The 27440-nt window shown below is 39.2% G+C and overlaps 1 protein-coding gene across 2 annotated transcripts in view; it reads left to right on the forward strand.

Moving 5' to 3' along the window:
- Positions 1-261: 261 nt before the first annotated feature.
- The window catches only part of INTU (inturned planar cell polarity protein), a gene marked incomplete at its 5' end in the record, with an annotated part of 79740 nt that continues 52561 nt past the window's right edge, over positions 262-27440 (forward strand). The window contains 3 exons of one of the 2 annotated variants that reach the window (XM_080673358.1): positions 262-350; positions 13014-13552; positions 21729-21814. In XM_080673358.1, the coding sequence (XP_080529484.1) occupies positions 262-350; positions 13014-13552; positions 21729-21814 (714 nt within the window). Of the gene's footprint in view, positions 351-6042; positions 6267-13013; positions 13553-21728; positions 21815-27440 lie in introns of those variants that run through there. The other variant, XM_080673357.1, reaches the window with a different exon arrangement.

The following is a 27440-nucleotide window of genomic DNA, read 5'->3' on the forward strand; positions in this document are numbered from 1 at the left end:
GTGGCCGCGCGCCCACCGGGGCTCCAAGCTCCTCCGTGTGGGTTACTGTGTGGGTTACCAAGACAGCTAAGAAGCACTGCCGCTGCCATTCAGTCCCAGGTTGTCGCGCATCTGCGCTTCTGAAGCTGATCGGCTTTTCCTTCGGCTCCGAGTTTCCCAGTCACAGACCAAGCTGCACCCCAGGCAGGGCTGAGAGCTGGGCGCCCCCTCGCCTTCCTCCCAGGACCTGCTGTGCGCCTTCGCAGAGCGTGTCCAGCGGGCATGTTCCAGGTGGGCAGGTCCAGCGTCCCCAAACCTGCGCCCCGGAGCCTGGAGGACCTGGACTCAGTGCAGCGCGTCCTCCTGCACAGGTCAGTGCTGGCCTTCCTGCGTTCCGGTCTGGGGCACGGGAGGGGCAACATTCCCCAGGCTCTCACAGAAGTCTCCTTGGGATGCTCCCTGGTGCGGGGAGAGGCGGTGGGACCCACACACACATTCCAGAATCCGTTACTCCAGGTCCTCCAAGTCTGGCTGTGGGGAGGCTCGCCCCAGCGTAACCACCCCCTCCAAAAAACACTACTTCCTAAAGAAGCGAAAAAAATAATTAAGCAACGCTGTTCTTTAGACACCTCCAGACTTTCTCCAGGAAAAAAAAGAACTAGGCAAGAGTTTTGTTTGGAGTTTGGTTGTGATTGGAGTTAGAATGAGCCACTTTTTAAGAAATCTAAATTTAACGTCCTCACCGTCCCCCGACCCCCACCCCCGCCCCAATCACCACTACCACCACACATACCACACAGGCTCACACGCGTCCACACACATAACTACACTAGAGAAATTCAGGAGTAGAGGGATGAAAACCCCAACTCTCCATACACTGCTAGCGTATTAATTTACTGTCCAACCTTATACTTTATGCAAAATAGACGGGCATATTAAATTCCATGGTAACGGTGATGAGCTTATAGAAAAGAAAGAAATAAGAATCCACCTGGTAAGCAAATTCTCTTTCCATTTTAAGATTGAGAGGAGGGATGAAGTGCCAAGGAAGTTAATGCTGCTTTAACCCTAGCAAAGCCTGGCCTTCTAAAGGCATTATATGGGGAAAACTCTTCTAGAAATGTAGCAAAAGTATCTCTTGAATACATTTGTGGTGAGAAAGAGTAAGTGGCGCTTAGTAACTGTCAGGGGGAGGTTTATGTGAGTTCTCTCATCTGTAAACGTTTCAAGTGACCCTTTTAAGTCTTTGTACAAAACCATATGAGCTGTAGAAACGCTGTACTGTTGGAAGAATGAGTAAAAAAGAAAGACATTGTGCAAGGAAGGAATTGGGGCTCTTATATTTAAAAGCTGTCTTCTAAAACCCACAATTTTCCACAGTTGGTTTCCTTCCTCCCTCTCCCCAAGAGAACCCCTGCCATATATAATAAAATATTATCAAGTGGGCAGCTAAAAGAGGATTCTGCTAAATTCCCAAAGACAGTTTCCCCTGCATTTGATAAAATTACAGTCCAGAAATAATCCCCCTAAGTATTAACTAGCAACTCATTCACAGTGTGACTTTGATAAAGCTGGGAAGGCTGTTTGTTTTAGAATTTAAAACTCTCCTGCAACATAATTTCTTCATGTTTTAAATGTCAAGTGCCAAAAAAAAAATCTAAACTGATTAATACTACAGTGTTTCAGATCCAAGGCACAAACCTGTCTGAATGAACCAGGGCAATATTGTTGTTTAAACTACAGTAATCAAGACTGAGATGATTATTTCAGAAGTAGTGGAGTGTTTCTGGAATAAACCTGCTCAGTAGATGAAGTTACTTTATCTGATTTACAAATAACTGTTCCCACATGCTATAGGAACCCATGGAATCTGAAATCATAAAAGTTGTTTGTTGGTATCATAGCTAGCAGTGCTTTATTTTTAACAGTACATGAAAACTTTTTTGCAATGCATTATTTTTATCAGTGGTTATTTACATTATTTAATGTTTTCAAGCACAGTTAAAATTTTTGATACAGCAATAGACATTTCTCTTTCATTTAATGAAGCTATATTTTCACACAAGTTCAAATATGTTTTGCTTGTTGTATATAAATTTAAACATAACATAACAGAAATTAGAGATATTAGATAACATAACCTTTAAGCCATATTCATCTATTCACCATAGTTCTCATTGTCTAGTCCAGTGCAAGGCCTATTTTTTTTTTCAGATCAGTTTTACAAATGTTTTTCCTTTAAAACATCCCTTGCAAGAATATCCACAAAATGTTGGGAATTGCATTGAAGAAACCAGCAGCCTTGAGTCATAAAAAAGTTTATAGACAAGAGAAACTAGCAGACTATTCTACTTGATTTTTACATCTTATTTGAAGGATGTTTTCTGAGTGTTTACTTTTTCATTACTTGTGTATTTTCGGTTACAAATACGATTTTTAAAATGTAAAGGATTAAATTACTGTGCTTTTGAAAAAGATACTTGAGCCAAACCAAAATTGAAGTAAAGTTGCATGTGGTGTTATCTTCAAAATATGTCAATACTAAAATAACAGTAGCTTGGCAAAAACATGTTCCGCTATCCTGTTTTTTGATAAAAAAAAAAAAAAAAATTACATATTCGTTGTCTGAGTCAGGGAAAATTGCATTTCTCAGTTACTTTTACTTACGTAAATTAACATATATCTGTCTTATTGATTATAAGAAGTGCCAAAATAACATTAGCACTCAGTATTTTGCAAAGATTTGAAAAAGTGTGCACAAGGCTATTGCAATTTAATCATTCCCTTGGCGTCGTATTTCAAACTAGTTGTGTGACTTGGCAAGATATTTAACTTGTCTATATTTTCCTTTTCTTTCAGTAATATGAAGAGAGAATATCCACCTTACAGGGTGGTAGTGTGACTTTCTGGTGATATATAAGTGCTCTAAAAAATTAAAGTCCTGTGAAAATAAGGGATTATGTTAACTGTTCTAAAATATTAAAACAAAGCACAAAAAGATAGCTATTCCTAAAGGCTCCAAGAAAATTCAGTTAAGGGTTCTAGCTGGTTTGGCTCAGTGGATAGAACGTCAGCCCAAGGACTGAAAGGTCTCGGATTCGATCCCGGGTCAAGGGCACATACCTTGGTTGCAAGTTTCCTGGCCCTGGTCGGGGTTCATGCAGGAGGCAACCAATTGATGTGTCTCTTTCACATCAATGTTTCTCCCTATCTCACCCTCTCCCTTCCACTCTCTCTAAATATCAATGGAAAAATATCCTCAGGTGAGGATTAACAAAACAAACCAAAAAAAATAATAAATTCAGATAAGGGACTTTGCCCAAAGCCTAATGGCTAATGAATGGTGCTGGTCCAGGCTGCAGTGCTGGTGTATTCTGGTGCCTAAGCTAGCAGGGAAAGTGAGCTAGAGGTGAGCCTATGAAAATGTTTTTCTGAACCTGAATGTCATACTTCGGTCAACAACAAAATGTGCATATTTAAGATATCTCAAATATCTAGAACTCTCAGGGTTAAAAGTGTACCCCACTAGGCAATATTTCTGATGAATAAAATATCCTTTTAAATTCAAAAAGTAAAAACTAAAATAAATAGAATCAAAAATAACATGTAGCATACATGTAAGGCATCAGATTCCAAGGGGTGTCGCATTTAGTTCTTAGCAATGCTGCATAGTAGGTGGGGATTCTTTTCACTGTCTTCAGGTGAGGAAACTGTCCATGTTCACTTGGTTTAGTACCAGAATCAGGGTGAGAACCTGGTTCCTCTGACTGGGGAATGCAGGGCACTTGCAGATTGGCAAGCATTTTCACAGTTGTTATCAGATTACTGTAAGGTTCCACAATGCAGTGACTTTTTTTTGGGGGGGGGGGGTGCTACTGAGGGCACTTGGCACTCATTTATCAGTTATGAGTGTTTTTTTTTTTAATTCTTGTGTCAGCTTTGGTTTTTTACTTTCCTTTTCATTGGCAGGTTATCAGCCATTAACAATTTCTGCTACTGTTGTATTCCTGTTTGAAGGAGGCCTCCCTTTCTTCTGGTTGGCAGCTACTGATGTCTGACAGCACAACATTTCACTGAATTTATTATAATTTGTAAATGAAAATATCAAATAAGTATACATAGGAGTAAATGAAGGGCTTGGGACTTGAGCTTTGTGCCATCTACTTTAGTTACTTTTCTGTGTACTCCTGGATTCTCATCTGTATTCTGTTATTATTCAAATGAAGAATGCATGATCTTAAAACATTTTTACAGATAATTCAAATTTTATATAGGCAAATGAGAATTTCTGATCAGAATGCAATTCTATAAACATCGGATTGCCAAAATGTTATTTTTACATGTTATGGCTCTATCCCAGATTTTTTATTTTTATTTATTTATTTTTTAAAATATTTTTATTGATTTCAGAGAGGAAAGGAGAGGGAGAGAGAGATAGAAACATCAATGATGAGAGAGAATCATTGATTGGCTGCCTCCTGCACGTCCCCCACTGGGGATAGAGCCCGCAACCCAGACATGTGCCCTTGACCGGACTCGAACTTGGGACCCTTCAGTCCGGAGGCCAACGCTCTATCCACTGAGCCAAACCAGCCAGGGCCCAGATTTTTTAAATTCCACATTGTAAATCTCAGTTTGTAAAATGCTAATTTGCTGACCCATCAAGTAATTCATTCATGATTTTCAAAATGGCCATGGTTGTCAGTATTAGCATATAGTTCATGAATTATTATTTCCATGTTCACAAGTAAGGCAATAATAATTAGTTTCTAAGAATGTTTAAAAAAGGTTAATGGAATGACCTTTGGCCCTGTTTTCATTTACTTCTCAATGCTAGCTTCTATTACTCCTAGGGAATGAGCTCTTGAACCTACTAAAGACACTAAATATTTAATTATGTTCTTATCTGGTGTATTTTATGTCAGAATTGTATTGTTTGCCCAGTGGAGATGATAATCTATGGAAATAAGGACTTTAACTCTCATATTTATTAAGCTAAATATTTTTGGGCCTCAGAAGATAGCTGGTCATTTGAAAAGTGGAAATTAGAAAATGAAAATATACCCCAGTCTAACTCTTTTCTTAAAAAGTCTTACTGCAATTGCTAATTATGAAACAGACAAAAATAGTATTGTTAAAAAGGCCCTGAAAATGGCATCTTATTCTTTTCCTTTCTTCATCCTCTCCAACACACCTAAAGTTGCTAAATATTAATTTAGTTAGTACAAATATGATATAAAGTTAGAAATGTGACTAGCTAATACCATGCCCTGAAAATTTAAGTAAGAATTTTAAAGATTGCTATTTATTTCTTCTTTTGTAAAAAATCAAGGAAAGTGGTAACTTTGGGTGTGGGGGGCATTTTGTCTATTAAACTAACATATAGAAATAAATTAGCCAAGGAAGTAGCCATACCTCAAACATATCTAGTGTGAAGAACATTTCTTAAAACTTATTCTTTTATGTGGCAATCTTGGTTCAGCTCAGCCTTGTATAAGAGGAAAAATTAAAAAAAAGAAAAACAAAAAAAAAAAACTAGTCATTTCTCCTTGATGTGAAGCACCAGTCTACAATATCTGCTTGAGAAAACTGTAAAAATATTTGCAAATGCGAAACAATAAGAAAACCAAAGAAACGAGGGTGCGTATTTACATTAACACCTGGAGGGTATTAGTTTCCATTCCCTGGTCAGATGCAGAGGCCCTGAGGAAAGGCAGAAGGTAGTTTCCTTTACCTCAAGGGAAACGCAGGCTGAACGTCTCTGAAGCTTCGGCGCAGAAACAAAACGCAAATTGGAAGAAATGGGGTGGGGGGTACCCGAGTGGCTCTCCACCCGTTTCAGTAAGTTAATCAGATTCTCCGCAGTGCGCTCCGGAGAGCCTTGCGCGGTGAAGTTTTAGCTACTTCCAGTCCCCCGACACGCCCTCCCAGACATTTCAGCTCATTGGCTCCTCTCAGTCTTGTAGTTCTCCCGGGGAAGCTTCCCCGTCTCCCTGGCAACCGGAGCTCCCACCAATGGCAGCCCAGGATTGGCGGTCACGTGGCCTCTGCCCCGTCTCTCGCGGAGGAAACATGGCGGCCCTGGTGAGCGCTGGCTGCGGGATTTGAATTACTCTACTCTCAGCGGCAGCATCCCTGCTGATGGCGTCTACGGCTTTGTGCGGTTCGTGTCAGAGCCCGGAAGGGCTCCCTGGAGACCCCTCTTCGCACAGAGAAGAAGAGGATTGTTATCTTGAAGATAGGACCAGCGACTCAAGTTCCTCTTCGTCTGCAAGTAGCGATTACGAGTAAGGTTCTGGAAGAGGGACAATTAAATCCATCCCTTCAGTGCCCAGAGCGTGCACGTGGGCTGGGGGACTGCAGAGTGTTGACTGGTTGGGATTGAGTTGCCTTCTATAGCAGTGGCTTTCAGCAGTTTTCATCTCATGAGCCAATTACTAAAATTCTGTGGCACTCCAAAAAATATATTTTTTGCCAGTCTGACAAAAAAAATAGGTATAATTTTGATTCATTCACAATGGATGGCTATTGTTGTGTTGGCTGTTGTCATTTTTTTTTTATTTGACAATCTAAAGGAAAAGCAGCCAGTGACTTTGACTAAATAGTCAGTTATGTGTTTTAAAAATTTTTGAGGCACACCGGTGAAAATCAATATGCTAATGGACTGCCATGTATGGTCAGTTTTAGGGTGATATTTTATATGTATTTAGGAATAACAGTTACTAGTATTTAATATATATTTAGGAGTGACAATTATTTTCACCTATAGGTATGTAAAACATTTTTATCATTGTCTTTAGAAGCATGGAGAAAGCCGTCACTTACGGCTGCTTAATATACTCTATAGACTTAATGAGGACAGATTACATTCTTCAAGGCCTGAACAATTTTAAGAATATCACATATTTTGCATAATCTCCTGCTATGGTCATTTAAAAATAATGAGAAAATTTATGGTTATCATTCGAGGCTGCTGGAAGGAAGTATGGATTATACACAGCCCATTTGGTCTTGCTCTGGAAGCCATAGACAGTGTGAAACCTCAAAGTCTTGTTTGGTTTGTCTGCATCTTAAAATCACACTTTTAGCCTAGAGAGAATTTGTAACTTGTCCATAACTATACAACTGTGAATTGTCAGTGTAGAAATTTAGGAGACCTTATTTCAAATGGGGCGCCCTGATTTTGGTGGAATGAAGATAAATGAGTTAATCTGTTTCCTATGAAACGAACAATCTGAGGACCTTGTGTTAGGAAAAATCGTTACTTCAAAGCATTTCACAATTCAGAATACATGTATATATGTGTTATATTTTAATTTTTTTAAATGGTTGTTAAGCTTTCTATAGCAGTCATTCAGTGATCACTCCCATGTTCCAGTGTCTTTATTCTCCTAATCATAAAAGGATAGTAAATCCCTATATTGTAAAATGTTTTGCTGGTCTATATTTTGAGTCCATCCTAGACTCAGACTTTATGGCTGCCCATTCTTGGTGTGTAGGATGTGAGAGTTGATTTGTTGACCTGACCAGATTGGCAGTTTTGTTCCTTCCATGTGACATTAGCTATTTACCTCCCTAAGCTGCAGAATCACCAAAGCAAGAAGTGGCCTTCCCAACTTGGACAGGACAACTTTTTGATCAAAGGAATTGGGAGTGAACCTAATCTTTCTCATCAAAGCTAAGAGATATTGTCTTTCATTGCCTACCATGAAGGTTTTAAGGCAGTTATGCTGCTTATTGATTCACATAAAGTATCCTGAACTTTCAGGGTTCTAGTTAGTTAATTATTTTCATACTAGAGGCCCGGTGCACAAATTCGTGCACTAGTGGACTCCCTCAGCCTGGCCTGTGGGATCGGGTCAAAACCGGCTCTCCAACATCCCCTGAGGGGTCCCGGATTGCGAGAGGGTGCAGGCCAGGCCAAGAGACACCTCCAGTGCACGATTGGGGCCTGGGAGAGACATGGGAGGTTGGCCAGCCAGGGAGGAACCACGGGAGGGCTCCAGGGCGTGTTTGGCCCATCTCACCCAGTCCGGATCGGCTGGACCCCAGCAGCAAGCTAACCTACTGGTCAGAGCATCTGCCCCCTGGTGGTCTGTGCATGTCATAGCGAGCAGTTGAGCGGCCTTAGCATATCATTAGCATATTATGCTTTGATTGGTTCACCGGCTGCCTGGACATTTAGCATATTAGGCTTTTCCTATATAGGATTCTTTCTGGAAATTATCATTGTTTCATACATGCTTTGTAACTGAAAACCAGTTTGAACTGCATGAGATTGTCAATACAAAATAAGTTTAATTTGGGTACTTTTTGGTGACATACTTTTAGTAGATTTGTTTAAGACATTGTATAAGAGGAAAATTTTAGATTATTGCAGTATATCTTAACCTGGCACATTGGCAAGTCTCTCGGGAAGCTTCTGAGGTAACACTGGTGGGTAGGTTGGGTTGAGGAAACCAGTGCCTAGTTTCAGTATTGAAATAACAAGAAATCATACATTTACTTGCAATGCCACATTTCTTTGTTTTGGTTTACAATTATCCAACTAATTGAAGCAACATTTGTTAGTTCATTGTGGCCAAAGTTAACAATTTTATGACTTAGATCTTTGATTTTTCAAGGTGACTTTTTGTTATTGTTAGGTTTAAAGCCTTGACTGACAGAGAAACTGGGATCCTTTTTAAAAATAATTTAGCTATAAAAAGCTAAGGAACTTCCATTGAAAATAAAAATGACTGGAGCCCTGGCCTGTGTGGCTCAGTTGGTTGGAGCATCATCCTATATACTGAAAGTTCGATTCCTGATCAGGGCACATACCTAAGGTTTTCGGTTGATATCCGGTTGGCGGTTTGTATGGAAGACAACCAATAGATGTTCTCTCTCACAGTGATGTTTCTCTCTCTTCCCCCTCCCTTCCCCTCCCCTCCTTCTCTCCCTTCTCTCTCTCTGAAAATCAATGGGAAAAATATCCTCAGGTAAGGATTAACAACAACAACAAAAAGTTTCCCCATATGCTTCCCTAAGACTACTCATGTCCCCTACTCCTTACAACCACTTATCTGCTTTTTGTCATTAGAGATGAGTTTTTCTTTTCTAGAGTTCTATAAAAATTGAATCATACAGTATGGACAATTATTTTTTTTTTGTCTTCTTTTACTCGGCATAATTATTTGAGACTTATCCATGTTGTTGCCTATATGTGACCCGCGTATTACAAAAATCTGAATTAAAACTGCTAGATTTAATTCCTGTTTAAAAGTAAACCTTTTATTTTGGAGTAAGTTTAGATTTACAGCTAAGTTGCAAAGACAGTACAGAGTTCCTGAATATCCTTCAGTGGGTCCCCTGAGTGGATAACATCTTGCACAGCTGCGGCACATTATTCAGCACATAAGAAATTAATATTGGTACTGTACTATTAAGTAAACTCCAGACTTTTTCAGATTTCACCATTCCTCTACTATGTCCTTTTTCTGTCCCAGGATCTAATCCAAGATATCATGTTGCATTTAGTCAGCAAGTCTCCTTGGTGCCCTGTGTTCTGTGACAGTTCTCAGTCCTCCCTTGTTTCTCATAGCCTGCATCTCTTAGTTAAGTCATGTCAGCCAGGCTTCTTTGCTGTGGTTACTATTTTTCACTTTCCACACACTGGTCTTTGGAAGCATGGCATTAAGTCCATCTCCTGGAATGGGGAGAATCAAAGATCCAAGGTCTCTGTGTCTTCTCGGTTAATTTTGTTTTCACTTTACATATCACTTTCTTTTGTATCTCTTAAGTTCCTTTCCTGTCTTTTTTTTTTTTTTTTTTTTTGTCTCACTTATCTCCCTTTTTATATATATTTTTTAATTTCTTCTTCCTCTTAAAGGGAAGTTTTTTGTTTTTTTTTCATCTAAAGGTTAAGAAAATGGGTTGTATTCATTGTTGTTGGACATGGGAATTGGTCTTTTCTTTTGGGTAAAGATCTGTATATTTGCATAAAGATGGTTACTGTATTGTTGCGGGGAGGGAACCGAACACAAACCTTATCGGTAGGTGAATAACCAAATGTGTTACATCTCTAATATGGACCATTAATGCAGCCATTAGGGGTTTCTAAATTATGTTGTTAAGTGATAAATGAAAATATATATATACATACATCTATGTGTTTTTATATGTGAACATAGATTTTTAACATTGTTTATGTCATTGAAAGGTAAGGGAAGATGATGTGTATGGTAATTATGTCCCAATTGTGTAGAATGAGTCTATGCATATCTATAATAATAATAGCGTAATATGCTAATTAGACCACATGTCCTTCCTGACGAAGCTGGGGCTGTGAGGGCCGAGCCCTTTGCAGGAATTTTGTGCATTGGGCCTCTAGTGTACACATAAAAGGATGCATGTGAGGCTCAGTGGTTAAGCATCGACCTATGAACCAGGAGGCCATGGTTTGATTCCAGGTCAAAGCACATGCCTGGGTCGCGGGTTCCATCCCCAGTGTGGGGCATGCGGGGGCAGCCGATCAATGATTCTCTCTCATCATTGATGTTTCTCTCTCTCTCTCCTTCTCCCTTCCTCTCTGAAATCAATAAAAATATATATTTAAAAATAAAAATAAAAGGATTCATGAAAGTATAGACACCAACTAGAAATCTAATCAACACTCATCATTTCCTCTCTGTCATATGCTCATCTAATCAATCTCATAGTCCTGGTGATTTTCAAGCATTTCTTAAATGTTTTTCCTATTTTCATTTTTTCTACTATTGCCTTCATTATCATCTCTGCCTGGATGATGAAAAAAGCCCCCTACCTGGTTTCGTCTCTTGAGTCCACCTCAAATCCTTCTTTCATTTTCTTGTAAAAGTGGACCTATGCAAGGATATCTGACATGTAAAGGTAAACTCTTTATCAATGCCCTACACTACAAAATCCAAAACCTTTCCCATGGTCCAAAACATTAGCACTTGACTACTTCTGTCTCTCCCCATCTCACGAATTAAACTCTGGCCACCACAGCCTAGCTTGACTATCCACACAGGCCATGGATATCGCTCAAGGCTTTTGTTTATTATACTATTCCTTCTCTTTGGAAATCTCTTTTTTTCCCCTTCAGCGCCCCAGGCTCCCCTTCCTGGTCACTTATTCTTTCAAAACTCACTTCTGGAGTCGCAGTCACCAGAAGGTTTCCCCTGACCACAGTCTCAACCTTTGGCTAAGTTTGATGACTCCTCTCTAGTACTTAGCATGTGTATTTTCATGAATTCTTTCTCAGTTCCTCTTCCCCACTAGAAAACGGAAGGAAATGATGTTTCCATCATTGTAGTTCTAGATTTTGCTGCAGTGCCTGGAACTATTTATTTGCTTTACAATTGAATACCACTCACAGAAGCCCTCCCCCCCCCCGCCCCCATTCCCTCCTTCATGGCTCTTAAAATAATAATTAAAAGTGGTTTCACATTTAGATTTTAGAGATAAAACTATCTTCACATTTAACAGAAGGTGGAAATGTTTCTTTTGGGTCATATATCTCTAATACAAATAACATGTTAAATTAAAGGGTAAGATTTGAGATTATAAAACAAATTCATTCATTGTTTAAATTGATATGTATCTTCATAAGTGATTGTGTATAATCGTAGTATTTACATTTTAAATGTAAATTTAGATTCTCCCTTCAGAGCAGGACTGGGGTTGTGAAATACTGATTTCTGTGAGTACAGGTAGAGATGATTGGAACAGCTAAGATATGATTAATAGCCTGCAGTAAGTGATGGGTGCTAATTGCCTAAAATGATGCCACATAGTGGGAACCAACAAGTGCCAATGAAATACTAGTTTTGATATTTGGGGCTAGTTATGCCTTTTTCCACTCTTCATATATAGTTAAAAATTCTGTATTGATTACCACACACAGACCAAGGCAGTCGTTAGTTTCAGAGTTGAACAACAAACGGAATAGTGTATTTTTTTATTGATTTTCATAGTATATAAAAAGAGATTTCTAAGTAAAAAGAATGAGAGTTGCTAATACTGCAGAAAACCAAACTGTCTTCTATCTGATGGAATGATTAGGACACAAATTATACCCTTTCATGCCAGGATATTACAGCTCATGTTTCTAAGAACTCTTTCCACCAGTTAGTTTTTCCACTGGAACGAGTTTTGCTTTAAAGAATCCCAGTTTGAAAGGTAAATGTTCATAACATTGAATAGGGTAGAGTTTGTAATTAGGTGTGTAACTTAAGGTAAGTATTTTTTGTTTTTTAATGCTATTTTAGTCATTTTAATAGCAATAATTTTGTTTCTTTCAATGGCTTGCTTCCCAGTTAAAAGTTCTTTTACAATCACATGATGAACTATGTAATATGTAGTTTACTTTTCCTACTACAGTTATTCATAAAAAGGGATTTTACAGAAATTATAGGCTATGGAAGTGATCATTATTAACTATGATTATAAATGGTTTTCAGCAACGATTTTTATTCATGGTGAAGGGAATGTTTCTGTTTTGAAAATTTACTCTATAAATAACATCTATTTATACTGGTCTTTAACTTTCATTTTAACATAACAGCCATGCTGAAAAATTTCTATGCAAATAGGATATTTTTATGTACAATTTCCAAATGGCTTACATCTGTGGATACAATGCCTGATCAACTAGTAATGTAAATTATTGTCCAGTGAAATTGTCTAATGTGAACAATAACCACACAGGGGCTGAACTTAATTTCTTTTTTAAAAAAAACACAAACTCAGATTCTAGAAGGGGACCATCTCATTTTTTATTTGTTTCCTTTTCAATCGCTATGTCTTTTGGATTTCTTCTTCTCCAACCCCTGTTCTTCAAGACTCTACAAAAAGCATCCTCCAGAAAAAAAACTCTTGGTACTCACTTACTAGAAATAATGAGATTCTAATAGTCAGATAACTTTTCTATCTCCTATTTCCCTGCCCCTGCCCCTACCCTCACCCCTGTGCTAGAAAGGCATAACTTTTTCATATGTTTGGCTGCTATTTATATTATCTTTTTTTTTTCATAGTGACCTTGAGCCTGAATGGCTGGACAGTGTGCAGAAAAATGGAGAGCTCTTTTATTTGGAACTGAGTGAGGGCGAAGAAGAAAGCCTCCTTCCTGAGACACCTGTTGTGAATCATGTCAGGTTCAGTGAAAATGAGATTATTATTGAAGAGGATGATTACAAAGAAGGAAAAAAGTATGAACCCAAACTCAAGCGGTTTACCAAAATTTTAAGAAGCAGAAGACTTTTACCCAAGCGCCATAATAAAAAAAAGAGCAATGATAGTGGGCCAGTCTCCATTCTAAAGCATCAGTCCAATCAGAAAACAGGAGTCATTGTTCAACAGAGGTACAAAGATGTGACTGTCTATGTAAACCCCAAAAAGCTAACAGTCACCAAAGCCAAAGAGCACCTCAAGCTTCTGGAAGTGCTGGTTGGGATCATTCATCAGACCAAGTGGAGCTGGAGAAGAACCGGGAAGCAGGCCAGTGGAGAGAGGCTGGTGGTCCATGGCCTGCTGCCAGGAGGATCGGCCATGAAGAGTGGTCAGGTGTTAATTGGTAAGTGCTGTGGCTAAACATCAGGTCTTGTTTGCTGAGACACGGGATTAAAGATGCCTGTGAGGAACGCGATCAAAACAGAATTACCAGTATAGCCAGGGTCTTAACAGATTAAGGACTCCTTGACGATATCTGGGACAGTAGTGAAATTGTTAAAGGTGGTGTACTGCCAGGCACAGTGTTCTGAAAATAAACACTTTAGTGCCTGGAATATGTTTGTGTGCCTTGCTTAGGCCAGGGGACAGCTTAACTAATTTCTGAGTTTTGAATGATATAACTTTGTCATCTTGGTTATATTTACTGAAAAGTAAAAGAAAATAAGTTGATTGTACAGTGATAATTTAGGGTTGAATGACATGTCCAATAACATTATACAAAAATATATAATTTTATGAATAGAAGAACTTTAAGCTGGAGAAACCAAGATGGCGGCATAGGTAAACACCTAAACTGCTGCCTCGCACAACAATTTCAAAACTACAACTAAAAGACAGAACGGACACCATCCAGAACCGCAGGAAAGCTGACTGAGTGAAAATTCTACAACTAGAAGGAAGGAGAAAAGCTCACAGAGAATTGGAGGTACGGCAAAGGGTCTGTGTGCGAGCAGAGAGGAAGGGCGGCGGAGTGCCTGGCTGGCTTTCTCTGGCGGAAGGGGGAAGGGAGCCCCCGACCGCATTGAACCCCAGTTCTGACTGCACTGAACACCTACTCCGGGCGAGCCCCTGGGGACCCACGCTCTTGTGGGGGGAGTCTGGACTCTCGGGCGGAGACTCGGGAGCCGGGGAAGGCGGAAGACTGAAAGTCCGCTCGCGCCAGTGCGCACAAAGGCTGCGGGAGGCTGCCACAGGCTTTCCCTAGCGGAAGGGAGTGAGAGGCTCCTGACGGCACAAAACCCCAGTTCTGACTGAAGTGAGCCCCAGTTCTGACTGCAGTGAACCCCAGTTCCAGGCGAGCCCCCGGGGACCCACGCTCTTGTGGGGGGAGTCTGGACTCTCGGGCGGAGACTCGGGAGCTGGGGAAGGCGGAAGACTGAAAGTCCGCTCGCGCCAGTGCGCACAAAGGCTGCGGGAGGCTGCCACAGGCTTTCCCTAGCGGAAGGGAGTGAGAGGCTCCTGACGGCACAAAACCCCAGTTCTGACTGAAGTGAGCCCCAGTTCTGACTGCAGTGAACCCCAGTTCCAGGCGAGCCCCCGGGGACCCACGCTCTTGTGGGGGGAGTCTGGACTCTCGGGCAGAGACTCGGGAGCCGGGGAAGGCGGAAGACTGAAAGTCCGCTCGCGCCAGTGTGCACAAAGGCTGCGGAGGCTGCCACAGGCTTTCCCTAGCAGAAGGGAGGCAGAGGCTCCTGACGGCACTGAACACCAGTTCTGACTGAAGTGAGCCCCAGTTCTGACTGCAGTGAACCCCAGTTCCAGGCGAGCCCCCGGAGACCCACGCTCTTGTGGGGGGAGTCTGGACTCTCGGGCGGAGAATCGGGAGCCGGGAAGGCAGAGGACTGAAGGCACACACGTGCTAGCAAGGGCAAGGCTGACGGGAAGCCAAGACTGAGACTCCACCCCATCCAAGCTGAGCACAGAGGCTATTGCAATTTGGCAAGTCTAATCCTATAAGGCTGTCTCCAGCACCGGACTTCTCCCAGCATAGACACAGCTGATCCTTACAGCCAACCGGCCTGGAGGTCAATTCTTCCCAGTGATACCAACAACAATAAAGACTTAATTACAACAAGGCTGTACACACAGTCCACAAAGGGGTGCACCAAGAGTGTCCACCTCAGGTTAACTGGGGAGGCAGACCCACTGGGCCAAATTGGAAACCTAGCACACAAATCTACCAACTCAGGGAAGCAGTGAAAATGCGGCGTCTAAGAATCAGATCACAAACGAAAGAAATGGAGGAAAACAAACGACTGGATATAGAATTCAAAACCACGGTTATAAGGCTTTTTAAGAATATCCTAGAAAAGGCCGATAAATATAACGAGACCCTCGAAGAGATGAAAAAGGACCAACTAGAAATTAAACATACACTGACTGAAATAAAAAATATTATACAGAGACCCAAAAACAGACAAGAGGAACACAAAAATCAAGTCAAAGAATTGAAATACAAAGAAGCAAAAAACACTCAACCGAAAAAGCAAAAAGCAAAAAAAAAAATCCAAAAAGTTGAAGATAATGTAAGAAGACTCTGGGACAACTTCAAGCGTACCAACATCAGAATTATGGGGGTGCCAGAAGAAGAGAGAGAGCAAAATACTGAAAACCTATTTGAAGAAATAATGACCGAAAACTTCCCCCACCTGGTGAAAGAAATAGACTTACAAGTCCAGGAAGCCCACAGAACCCCAAACAAAAGGAATCCAAAGAGGACTACACCAAGACACATCATAATTAAAATGCCAAGAGCAAAAGACAAAGAGAGAATATTAAAAGCAGCAAGAGAAAAACAGTTAGTTACCTACAGGGGAGCACCCATACGACTGTCAGCTGACTTTTCAACGGAAACTATGCAGGCCAGACGGGAGTGGCAAGAAATTTTCAATGTGATGAATAGCAAGAACCTACAACCAAGATTACTCTACCCAGCAAAGCTATCATTCAGAATTGAAGGGCAGATAAAGAGTTTCACAGACAAGAAAAAGCTAAAGGAGTTCATCACCACCAAACCAGTATTATATGAAATGCTGAAAGGTATTCTTAAAGAAGAGGAAGAAAAAAAAAGGAAAGATAAAAATTATGAACAACAAATACATATCTATCAACAAGTGAACCTAAAAATCAAGTGAATTAAAAACCTGAGGAACAGAATAATCTGGTGAATACAATATAATCAGGGGCATAGAAAGGGAGTGGACTGATAATTCTCAGGGGGAAAGTGGTATGGGGGGGTTCATAAAGAGACTGGACAAAAATCATACACCTATGGATGAGGACAGTGGGGGGTAGGTAAGAGCAGAAGGTGGGGTGGGAAATGGCTGGAGGGGAACTATGGGGGAAAAAAGGAGAAATAATTGTAATAATCTGAATAAAGATTTATTTAAAAAAAATAAATAAATAAATAAATTCATTGCAAAAAAAAAAAAAAAAAAAAAAAAAGAAGAACTTTAAAATTGTATGTTTGCACTTGAATGCTCTGAGAACTTGGAATGGTTTTAACTGTTTCATTTGGCATGTTTAACAGCAGTGGTGCTGTACATAAATTTCCCTTTAAGGATGCTTGCCATAAAACATTCCACCAATTTGCAGGGGGGAAATAAACCCACAAGTTTTTCTGACTATATACTAAGATGAGCATTTTGTGTTAGTGATACATTTTAAGCTGTTGTAGATAATGTTTGAGTTAGTAGTAATTTTATTACTTATAAATAAATTAGACACAGATGAAAATATGTTATTAGTAAAACTTAACGGTATTAACAATGCTAAAAGCTGGCAGTCTTAAGTTGATCTAGCCTAAGAGATTTAGATAAAGGAACTTTTATTGATACTTTAAAAATATATTTTTATTTTGTCTAAATTTGACTTGACAAATAATTATTTGGGCATCGGCTAGGTGCCAGGACTACAAAGATTAATGGTCCAAATGCTCCTGTTGTGGAGCTCCTACTGTAGTGGAAGAGATGGGCCAGAAATAGGCCGACAGTTTCACACAGTGTGGTAAGCGCCATGAAAGGTGTTTGCAAGGAGGACTTGAGTAGGAAGGACATCTGTACCAAGTGTGTGTTACAAAGGGTTGCAACAAGATCCCCACATTCTCTTCTTACAATGTAATGCTGAACCTTGTCCCATAGAGAGTTAGAGTTTTTGTGTCTCTCCCCGCCCAGCCCTCCGAATCTGGGTGGGCCTGTGACTACAGCTTATGTGGTACTATGTGATTTACTTAAAAGGTGGGATCATAATGATTCAACATTTGTATATATTGCAAAGTGACGACCACAATAGATTATTACTGCACATAGTTAAACATAATTGTGGCTTTAAGCTACCGAGTTTTGGGGTGATTCGTTATGCAGCAAATAGGTAACTAGAACAGAAGCTAATACATACTTATATTCTCTCAGATCCTCAACTTTCTTTTTTGTAAAATGATGAGGTTGGACTAAAATATTTATAAGGTTAGGTCTTTTAATTCTGTCAAAGGAGGCCAGAATTCCTGCTTATGAAACCCTGCCTTGTTGTTGCTGACCCTCATAATTTTAGGATCCCACATGATGGGAAATTCCAGCTAATACATTCTCTTTATACATTTGATCCTTCATGTCCATGGGTTCCACATCTGTGGATTCAACCACCCTCACATGGGAAATACTCTGAAGAAGATTGTTACTTTGTTTGACGTGTACTATGTAGTTAGGCCCTGGATAGTTGTATCTATACTGAACACGTACAAGCTTTTTTCTTGTCATTATTCCAGAAGTAATACAGGATAGCAACTATTTACATAGCATTTACATTGTATTAGGTATGATAGTGATGACTTAAAGCATATGGGATGAGGTGTGTAGGTTTATGCAAATAATGCACCATTTATATGAGGATCTTGAGCATTCACAAATATTGGTATCTGCAGGGAGTCCTAGAATCAGTCTTCTGTGGGTCCTGAAGGATAAGTGTAGTTACCTGGGGCTTCTGCTCTGAATACCTGTTTGGACTGGTTTATAGACAAATCTCTAAAAATCTTTCTTCCCTTTTCTCTTGAAACTTAGTGGAGAGGGCTTATAACCAGTGAGCCTCCTAATTCCATATGTCCTTTCCCCTGATCCTCACTCTGATCTGCCAAACCTCCTAGGAGTGCCAGTTACCTCCAGGCCTGATCTTTCTGTGCCATCTGTACAGGAGGAAAGAAAATAAACTGTAGAGAGAAAGAGACTACTACCATGGTGGTCCTACTGTTTATTTTTAACATAAAGATACGCAGGATGCCAGTAGTCTACTTTTTGACCTGAGTGGTTACATGGATGTGTTCACTTTTTGATAATTCACTGTATTGTACTATAATGTGTGCACTTTTCTGCATGTATATTAACTAGCAATAAAACGCCAGAAAAATAAGGCTCATGATTTCAGTTTTATGATGGAAAAGCTTCTGATATTCTAATAAGTAAAAAGAGAGAGGGAGAGAGAGAGGGAGAGAGAGAGAGAGAGAGATGTGTCAGAAAAACATGACTATTTCATCCTTGGTGTATAGCAAAATGCTTGCCTCAAAATAAGCCATGAAAAACTTGTATTGGTTGCATGGATAAAATATGTAAAAAGAAAATGTGCAGGGAGAATAATTAGAAGTCAGTATAAATACAACAAAGTGCTAATAGTGTTGGGTTAGTATAGGGACAGTATGGGTGATTGTTTTCTCTGCTTTTTCAAAAGTTTTTGTTATGATTATGTTCTATGTTTTTAAAGTTATATATTTTAGGAATAAAGAACAGACTATTTTAATGTCATAGAGGGTTTGCTAATCCCACAAAGTGCTTCTGGTATGGAAATTTGTCATAGTTCCCTTCACAATGCGGTCTGTGGTTGAACTGTGAGGTAACCCACAGGACGGAGGATCTTGAAAACTGCCCTGGTGATGGAGCTTGCTGGCGGCGCTGCCTTTGTCTAACAGGAGAGGGACCCTCCTTTGAGTAAAGTGCTTGGTTAGCACAGTGAGACTGGTGGCTTCCTTCTTTCCTTTCAAGACAGCAGATCTCTATTCTGATGCTTCTTTGCTGGAGTCTTGGAAGTTTTGCTGCCTTTTTAGGTGCCACTTTGCTATTCCTTCTGCCAAGGACTTGCACTTTATTTTTTATATTTCTATTCCTGAATTTTTCTTCAAATTTGACAGTCAGCTGGTAGCTCCTGGACTCCTGTAGCCAACCTCCAACCCCCGACCAGAGCAAATTGGAAGTCCAGCCAGTGCTGCTCAGTGGTTAAGCCCCCCGTCTTTGAACCAGGAGGTGGTGGTCCAATTCCCAGCGCAGGCTGCCAGTGCTGTGCGGTCCAGGAAGCCTCTGGGTCACTTCATGGAAGTGCTCAGAAAAACTTGAGGAAAACAAGTATCTGGGAGAATAAGAAGTAGATATAACACTTTTTTATAGAAAGAAATTTTTCTACTAAACATTTAAAAAGATTTTACTACACTTGCTCTAAAATTTATTTTCATATATTTATGATGATACATGTCTCCCACTTTTAGAGGTTTCTTAAGTGTGATGCTTTCAGGTGACACGCCCTAAAACACTCAACTGCAGAACTGTATCTGTTAGGGTTTGGAGAAAAAGTTATTTGGAACATTTTCCAGTGGAGTTTGAATTTAAAGGGACAAGTTTTAAATGGGATCACCATTTAGGTGTTCTGATCATCTTATGGACAACAGAACACTGCAGCTATAAATAATTTGATATAGTACAATTATTTAATCTTCTGTTTTAAAAAAAGAGGGGGCTATGTTGCTTTTTTCTCCCCCAGGTTGAACTGAAGTTGGAAGTTTATTTTAGTTTACAAGTTCTTACTTTTAAGAAAAGTTACCAGGTTGTTCAAAGTGCTACAGTAATTAACCATCATAGTGACTCGATGCCCACACCTTCAGAGCTGTGAAGGGAATAGCATCTAAACCTAGTACAGGCCATTGAAAACCATCACATAATGACCTAAGAAATTCCACCTGCTCACTTCGCACTTAATCCCTTCCCATGTGATAGAAGGTCAAGGAGAGCAAGGGAGGAAGCAGAGACGGGGGATAGAGGAGTAACAGTAGCTAAAGGAACAGCATTTTCACCTGTTCCCCAATCCTCATTCCCAGGTGACATGAAGAGGGCCAGGTGACACCTAAACACATACCTGTAGTGAGTTACAGTAAAGGGAGAGGAATTTTGACCTTAGGGAACATGAATCTTCTCTAAAGAACAATTATTAATAATAAGATATGGAGGGAGACACTATCTCGTCACCCAAGGCCAGGCGTCCTCAAACTATGGCCTGCGGGCCACATGCGGCCCGCCGAGGACATTTATCCGGCCCGCCGGGTGCCGCTGCCTGTCCTGCTTAGCAGCCGACTCGTCCCAGGCCCGCAGTGCGCATAGGAATTTTTTCATAGTTTTTTTTTTTAACTGTAGTCCGGCCCTCCAACGGTCTGAGGGACAGTGAACTGGCCCCCTGTTTAAAAAGTTTGAGGACCCCTGCAAGGCTGTTCACTATACAAATATCTTTGAAAAGATAATCCAGAACAAAGACTTTCAGTGCCTTGGGTTGCAAGATGAACAAAATATGGGAGACCGATGGAAAATTGTCTATCAACACTATTTTATCCATATATATGTTTATTATCCATTTTCCCCAAAGAGTATTAAGCTCTGTTTAGAGATTTTGGTGTGTTTAATTCAGTTCTCTATCTGTAGTGCCTGGCACACAGTAGGTGCTCAGTAAATATTCGTTGGATTAATTAATGGATGAATATGAATTATTGATCAGTTTCATAATGACATATTTAAATATGATGAGAAATAACCTTATTATGTATATATTTCTATTATATAACTTACTGGTGTTTTGATAATACCTTTAATTATGTTGTGATTGTAAATTTCCATTTTAAGATTGATCTTTATTATATTAAACCCCCCAGATTTATAAACATACACATTTAAAGAAAAGCCACGGCAAAGGAAATTTTTACCGGAACATGCGGTGGGTTTTGATATGGTGGGGCCTTTGAAACAAAGAGCTATGTATAGACACAGATCAATAACAGTGAATTCCACAGCATATTGAGTTATGACGTACCACATGTATTTAATTAAAATTTCAGCTGAATATTTTCACTGTAGGTATAAGTGGTTAGATTCAATTTTGTTAAGTGCAATACTTGGTTTGCTGCAAATTTTCCATTTGGCCTGTGGCTTTACATAATTCTCCCAATGGTATCAAAAATGAGAATATTCATCTCTATGATATTCGTGGGTTATATTCAGTTGCGGTACAATATTGGTCTGTATTGTAGTTTAAGAGTGGAATGGAAGATGAGCTCTGCCACTAGTGAGCTTTTTCACCTTGGACAAGCCCTTGAATGTCTGGACCATATTTTCCACTGTACTTTAAAGAGGTCAGAAGAGATGGTTTTTAATGTTCCAATCTAGGTCTTTTTGGTTCGGGGATAGTCCCACGACTGTCTTTTATTGTTATTCTTTTCTCAGGTGATGTCCTTGTTGCTGTGAACGATGTTGATGTGACCTCTGAGAACATAGAGAGAGTTCTGTCCTGCATTCCTGGGCCTATGCAGGTATGGATGTTCTTTGTCTGGGTGTTATGATGAATTAACATAAAATAAGTGCATCTTGTGCTATTTTCTTTTTTTAAGATTCTGGAAATTATCGTGTATAATGGAGGAGTTCTTACATACTTGGATATTTAAAATATTTAAGATCTTGTTAACATTTTTAGCTTTCGGTGATTGTTCTTAAAAAGAGAGAATCATAGCTACAAATAAAACTCATCCTCAGTAAAGCAGGAAGAAGAACAATAATAAAAACATATACAATGACCAGTCTGCCATTATAACTACCCTATGTGCTGATGGAACTCCCGTTCCTGGAAAAGTCATTCTAAACAGTCCTGGAACTTTCTCTTCTCTGACTTACCACAGTCATTATTACTATCAAGTTTTTTCCTGTGCTTTTTATTTATTTACTTATTTACTTATTTTAAACCATACTGTTTTCTTGGCTTTTCTGTTATCTAGTTTAACCTTATTCCTGAGGTGTTTTTTTAGCTAAGTAATGAATTACCTTCCATTCCTTATAGGTAAAAATAAAACACTTTTGTAATGTTATTTTGATATTCAAAATAACAGATGACATTTTCAGGTCATTAGATGTATTTTGAACGTGCTGTACCTCATATTTATGAATGCTCTGCTCTTGTTAGCATCAGGAATTCACTTTCTCTCTTTTGAGGGCTAGGGAAGATGATGTGCTTCAGGTAGGTTAGAGACTCCGTTAGGTGAGTGAGAGCATGAAGCAGTTTTGGGATTGATGGGGATGAGCAGAATCCCTGATAAATCAATCTTATCTACATCTAACTTGAGACTCTGACATAAAAGAACCCATGATGGAAGTCCCTTGTTTTCTGAAAAAATGAGATTTCTCTATGTTCACTGCCTTCTCTTAAAACTCTCTCTCTCCCTCCCTCCCACTTTATCTCTATATAAATTTAGCTATCTTTGGAAATGTAAAATGAAAGTGCTAGAAGTTTAGCAGATTTGCATTTTAGGAATGTATCGCTCTGGATGGGACTGGAGGTTGGGAAACCAGGTGGTCAGCTTCAGAGTAGTCCAGAAGAGGTGATTAAGGCCTGAGGTGAGGCGTTGGCTGGGATATGGAAGAGAAGGAGATTAGATTTAAGTCTTGTAGGAGGGCAGTACTTCCTGCAGGACAGAGAGGAGTCCAAGATGCCTTCCAGGTTTTGTATTCAGTAATTCAGTGAGATTGCCCAAAAGAACATGATCAAGGAGGAGAGAGTTTGCTTGTTAAATGGAATGAGTTGGAGATAGAAGTAGAGAGAGAGGGGATCATTAAAGCAACAAGATTTGGGAAGTGAGGAATTACAGTGAGCATGTCTTTAGACCTGAGGAAAGGCACATCCTCTCCTGAACTGGGAGAGAAGGAGGAAAGGAAGGATGGGCAAATTGCACCAATCAGAAACGGTTTTGAGGGAGACAGGAAATGAGGAACCATGAAATGTGTCATAGGTTAATGTCTATGAAAGAACAACAGGAATCCTTTTTTATGAGAAGCTTCATGTAAACTATCTTATATTAAATGTTTCTTAATAAAAGTTTTTTTCCTATAAAACACATAATCTATAATAATAAAAGCATAATATGCTAATTAGACCAGACATCCTTCTGGATGTCCTTCCGGACAAAGCCACAGTGGGCGGGGACCGCGGTGGCGGCAGGCGGGGGCCATGGCCAAGGCCCTTGCACGAATTTTGTGCATCGGGCCTCTGGTATCCTCATATTTACATATATCAACCCCCTTTTTAAAAATAGCACTTAACTCTTCACTTGGTTATCTAGCTCACCCTTTATTATTTCATCAAGGCAACCAGGTTTCCTGACATTTATAGCTACTTAATATGTAAGCTTTTTCAAAATGGCTTGCTAAAGTGTAATTATCTTTGAAATATAGAGCCAACTTTACTTAAATCGGAAGAATGCTGGGTAAAATAATTCCTTAAAGAATTTTAATGGATGGTTCTGTGGTGTGTGTATTGGTTTAAGTTTTTATCATGGTAAGGGGGAAAGGTCTGTGTACCACAGAAAAGAAGTGCTGGTGTGTGCCAAGTATAACATTAACATTGGTTTTCAAGTATCTTGTTCTTCATGAGGCATAGCAAACCAGCCTTAAATTTTAGGTTGCTGTTGCAGCCTAAAGTAAAATTGGTGAATTGTTATTTTAAGTCATTTCCTTTTGTCATTTCTGGGGAATCACGCCCTATTTTTTGACCTCTCCCCCAACACGAATCTCAGCTAGAAAAGACGTACAGCTCTCACAGACGCTCCAGCCCATCTGGACTGTCTCTGTGATGGCTGCTTTCCTAGGATGTCACTCATCTCGTGCTCCTGCAACCAGCTTTCTCCCCCTCCCAGCCACTCCTCCCCTAAACCCAGTATCCGGGAACAGTCTTCAAAGCTCCCATCTAGTTTTTCACAAATTCTGTGCTCAGGATTTCCCCAAATTCTAGATTTCTTGCATTTCCAAGGAACATCATCAAAGGCTCCCATGTATTCTGTTTTGGATACTCCTAAATTCTCTATCTCAGATAAAAGAACCTCCTGACCCCCAAGCCATTCGCTTCATCAGATCTTTTACTCAAGGATTTCATGTTTATGCTTATGTTTATATTTTTATTCATGCATACAGATATTGAGAGCATTACCCACTGAAACAGATGCCACCCTCATAAAATAGTTTTTCAGGCCATATAATGCTTACATGTTGCTTGCTTAGGTCAAAACCTCATACCAAACACTGTTTTTCATATCCTTCTAAGATCATTCCTAAAAAAATGTCTCTTCAACTCTTCCTTACCTTAACCATATATTAATTTCCATCAATAAATCTTGATTGTTCCCATGTAGGATCTGTAATTTTTTATATTTTTGTTTAGTTTGCTTAATATTCCCCCCCCAGGTATACTAATTTTATACTCAGCCTTTTTTGATAGTGTTCTAATACCCAGGGTCCATTTCTTAATATCAAATTTACAGAAAACAAAAAATTTAGTAAAGTTTGATCTTTTCCATTTGGAATGATATTAAATGTTTTGTAAAGAAAGATATCACCAGGCCTCAGAAACATTTCATGAGGGATTTTTCCCCTCCTGCTCTCTATACAGATTACTGCTAATTGTAACCTAGTTTATCTTTATTCTGAATGTATACATATTGATGAATTTAAACTTCATGTCTCTTTTCTTTTCTACTTGTTACTAAAATAAACTCTGAGACTTATTTTAGAAAAGATGCTTGCTTATGTGACTTAATTCACTTTATGTAGACAAAGATAACTGAGTGCCCCTGAAATGCCACAGACAGCTATAGATAGCAAACCTTAACACAGTCATAGTCACTCCTTGCCAACAAAAAAAGAAGATACTTAGATATTTTCTTTTGGAAGGTTTTATTCATTGGGGCAGATTTATTTTACAGTATAATGCAAACAGTTGTTGGATGGGCTGGTGGGATTGATTATGAATGAGTTTTTTTAAATAATATGCTTCACTTTATTAATAAAAATATATAAATAGATAAAGCTCATTATTAAAAAGAGTTCCTAATGTGTTAGTATTTATCATATATTTAAAGTTGGCCTTGAAAATAGTACCTCTTGTAATACATTTCTATAAATAGAGATTATTACTGTCTTGATAATAGTTTTTAGATATTTTATCCCTAAATGCAACTTACTATGTGCAAACAATTTTATCTGTTTTTAAATATTGAGCAGACTTCTCCTCTCTGCCAGCTTTACTGAGGTATGCTTGACATATAAAAATTGTATATATCTAAGTTATATAATGTAATTTTTAAAGTATACAATATACTTAATATACACATATTGAGCAGACTTTTTTCTTGATAAGCATGAATTTATTTTTTTACTTTTAAAATGTAATCTAATTTTATTTATTTATTTATTTTTTTAATTTTTTTTATTATTTTTTTTTTCAAATTTTTATTAAGGTATTATATGTGTACATATCTTACCATTGCCCCCCACCCCCACCCCACTCCCATACATGCCCTCACCCCCCAATGTTTTGCATCCGTTGGTTACTCTTATATACATGCATATAAGTCCTTCAGTTGATCTCTTATTTCCCCCACCTCTCCCTAACCTTACCACTGTAATTTGACAGTCTGTTTGATGCTTTACTGCCTCTGTAACTATCATTTTGTTCATCAGTTTATAATGTTTTTCATTATCCCCAAATGAGTGGGATCATGTGGTATTTTTCTTTCATTGACTGGCTTATTTCACTTAGCATAATGTTCTCTAATTCCATCCAAGTGCCTACAAATGGTAGTAATTCCTTCTTTTTTACGGCAGCATAGTATTCCATTGTGTAGATGTACCATAGTTTTCTGATCCAGTCATCTGCTGATGGGCATTTAGGCTGTTTCCAAATCTTAGCTATTGTAAATTGTGCTGCTATGAACATAGGGGTGCATATATCCTTTCTGGTTGGTGTTTCTGGTTTCTTAGGATATATTCCTAGGAGTGGGATTACTGGGTCAAATGGGAGTTCCATTTTCAGTTTTTTGAGGAAACTCCATACTGTTCTCCACAGTGGCTGCACCAGTCTGCATTCCCACCAGCAGTGCACGAGGGTTCCTTTTTCTCCGCATCCTCGCCAACACTTGTCGTTTGTTGATTTGTTGATGATAGCCATTCTGACAGGTGTGAGATGGTATCGCATTGTTGTTTTGATTTGCATCTCTCGGATAATTAGTGACTTTGAGCATGTTTTCATGTGTCTCTTGGCCTTCCTTCTGTCTTCTTTCGAAAAGCTTCTATTTAGGTCCGTTGCCCATTTTTTTATTGGATCATTTATCTTCCTTTTATTAAGTTGTATAAGCTGCCTGTAGATGTTGGAAATTAAACCTTTATCAGTGATACCATTTGCAAATATGTTCTCCCATACAGTGGGGTTTCTTGTTGTTTTGTTGATGGTTTCTTTTGCTGTGCAAAAGCTTTTTATTTTGATGTAGTCCCATTTGTTTATTTTCTGTTTGGCTTCCATTGCCCTAGGGGCAGTATCACTGAAAAAGTTCTTTTGGCATATGTCTGAGATTTTGCTGCCTGTGGATTCCTCTAGTATTTTTATGGTTTCCCGTCTTATATTTAAGTCCTGTACCCATTTTGAGTTTATTTTTGTGTATGGTGTAAGTTGGTGATCTAGTTTCATTTTTTTGCATGTATCTGTCCAATTTTCCCAACACCATTTATTAAAGAGACTGTCTTGACTCCATTGTATGCTCATGCCTCCTTTGTCAAATATTAAATGTGCATATTGGTTTGGGTCGATATCTGGATTCTCTATTCTGTTCCATTGATCTATATGTCTGTTCTTGTGCCAGTACCAGGCTGTTTTGATGACAGTGGCTTTGTAATACAGCTTGAAATCTGGTATTGAGATCCCTCCTACTTTATTCTTCTTTCTCAGGATTGCTGTGGCTATTCGGGGTCTTTTTTTATTCCAGATGAATTTTTGGAGAGTTCTTTCTAGGTCTGTGAAATACGCCGTTGGTATTTTAATGGGGAGTGCATTGAATCTATAGATTGCTTTGGGTAGTATGGACATTTTAATGATGTTGATTCTACCAATCCATGAACATGGTA

This window comes from Plecotus auritus, assembly GCF_963455305.1.
Source record: "Plecotus auritus genome assembly, chromosome: 6".
Classification (NCBI taxonomy): domain Eukaryota; kingdom Metazoa; phylum Chordata; class Mammalia; order Chiroptera; family Vespertilionidae; genus Plecotus; species Plecotus auritus.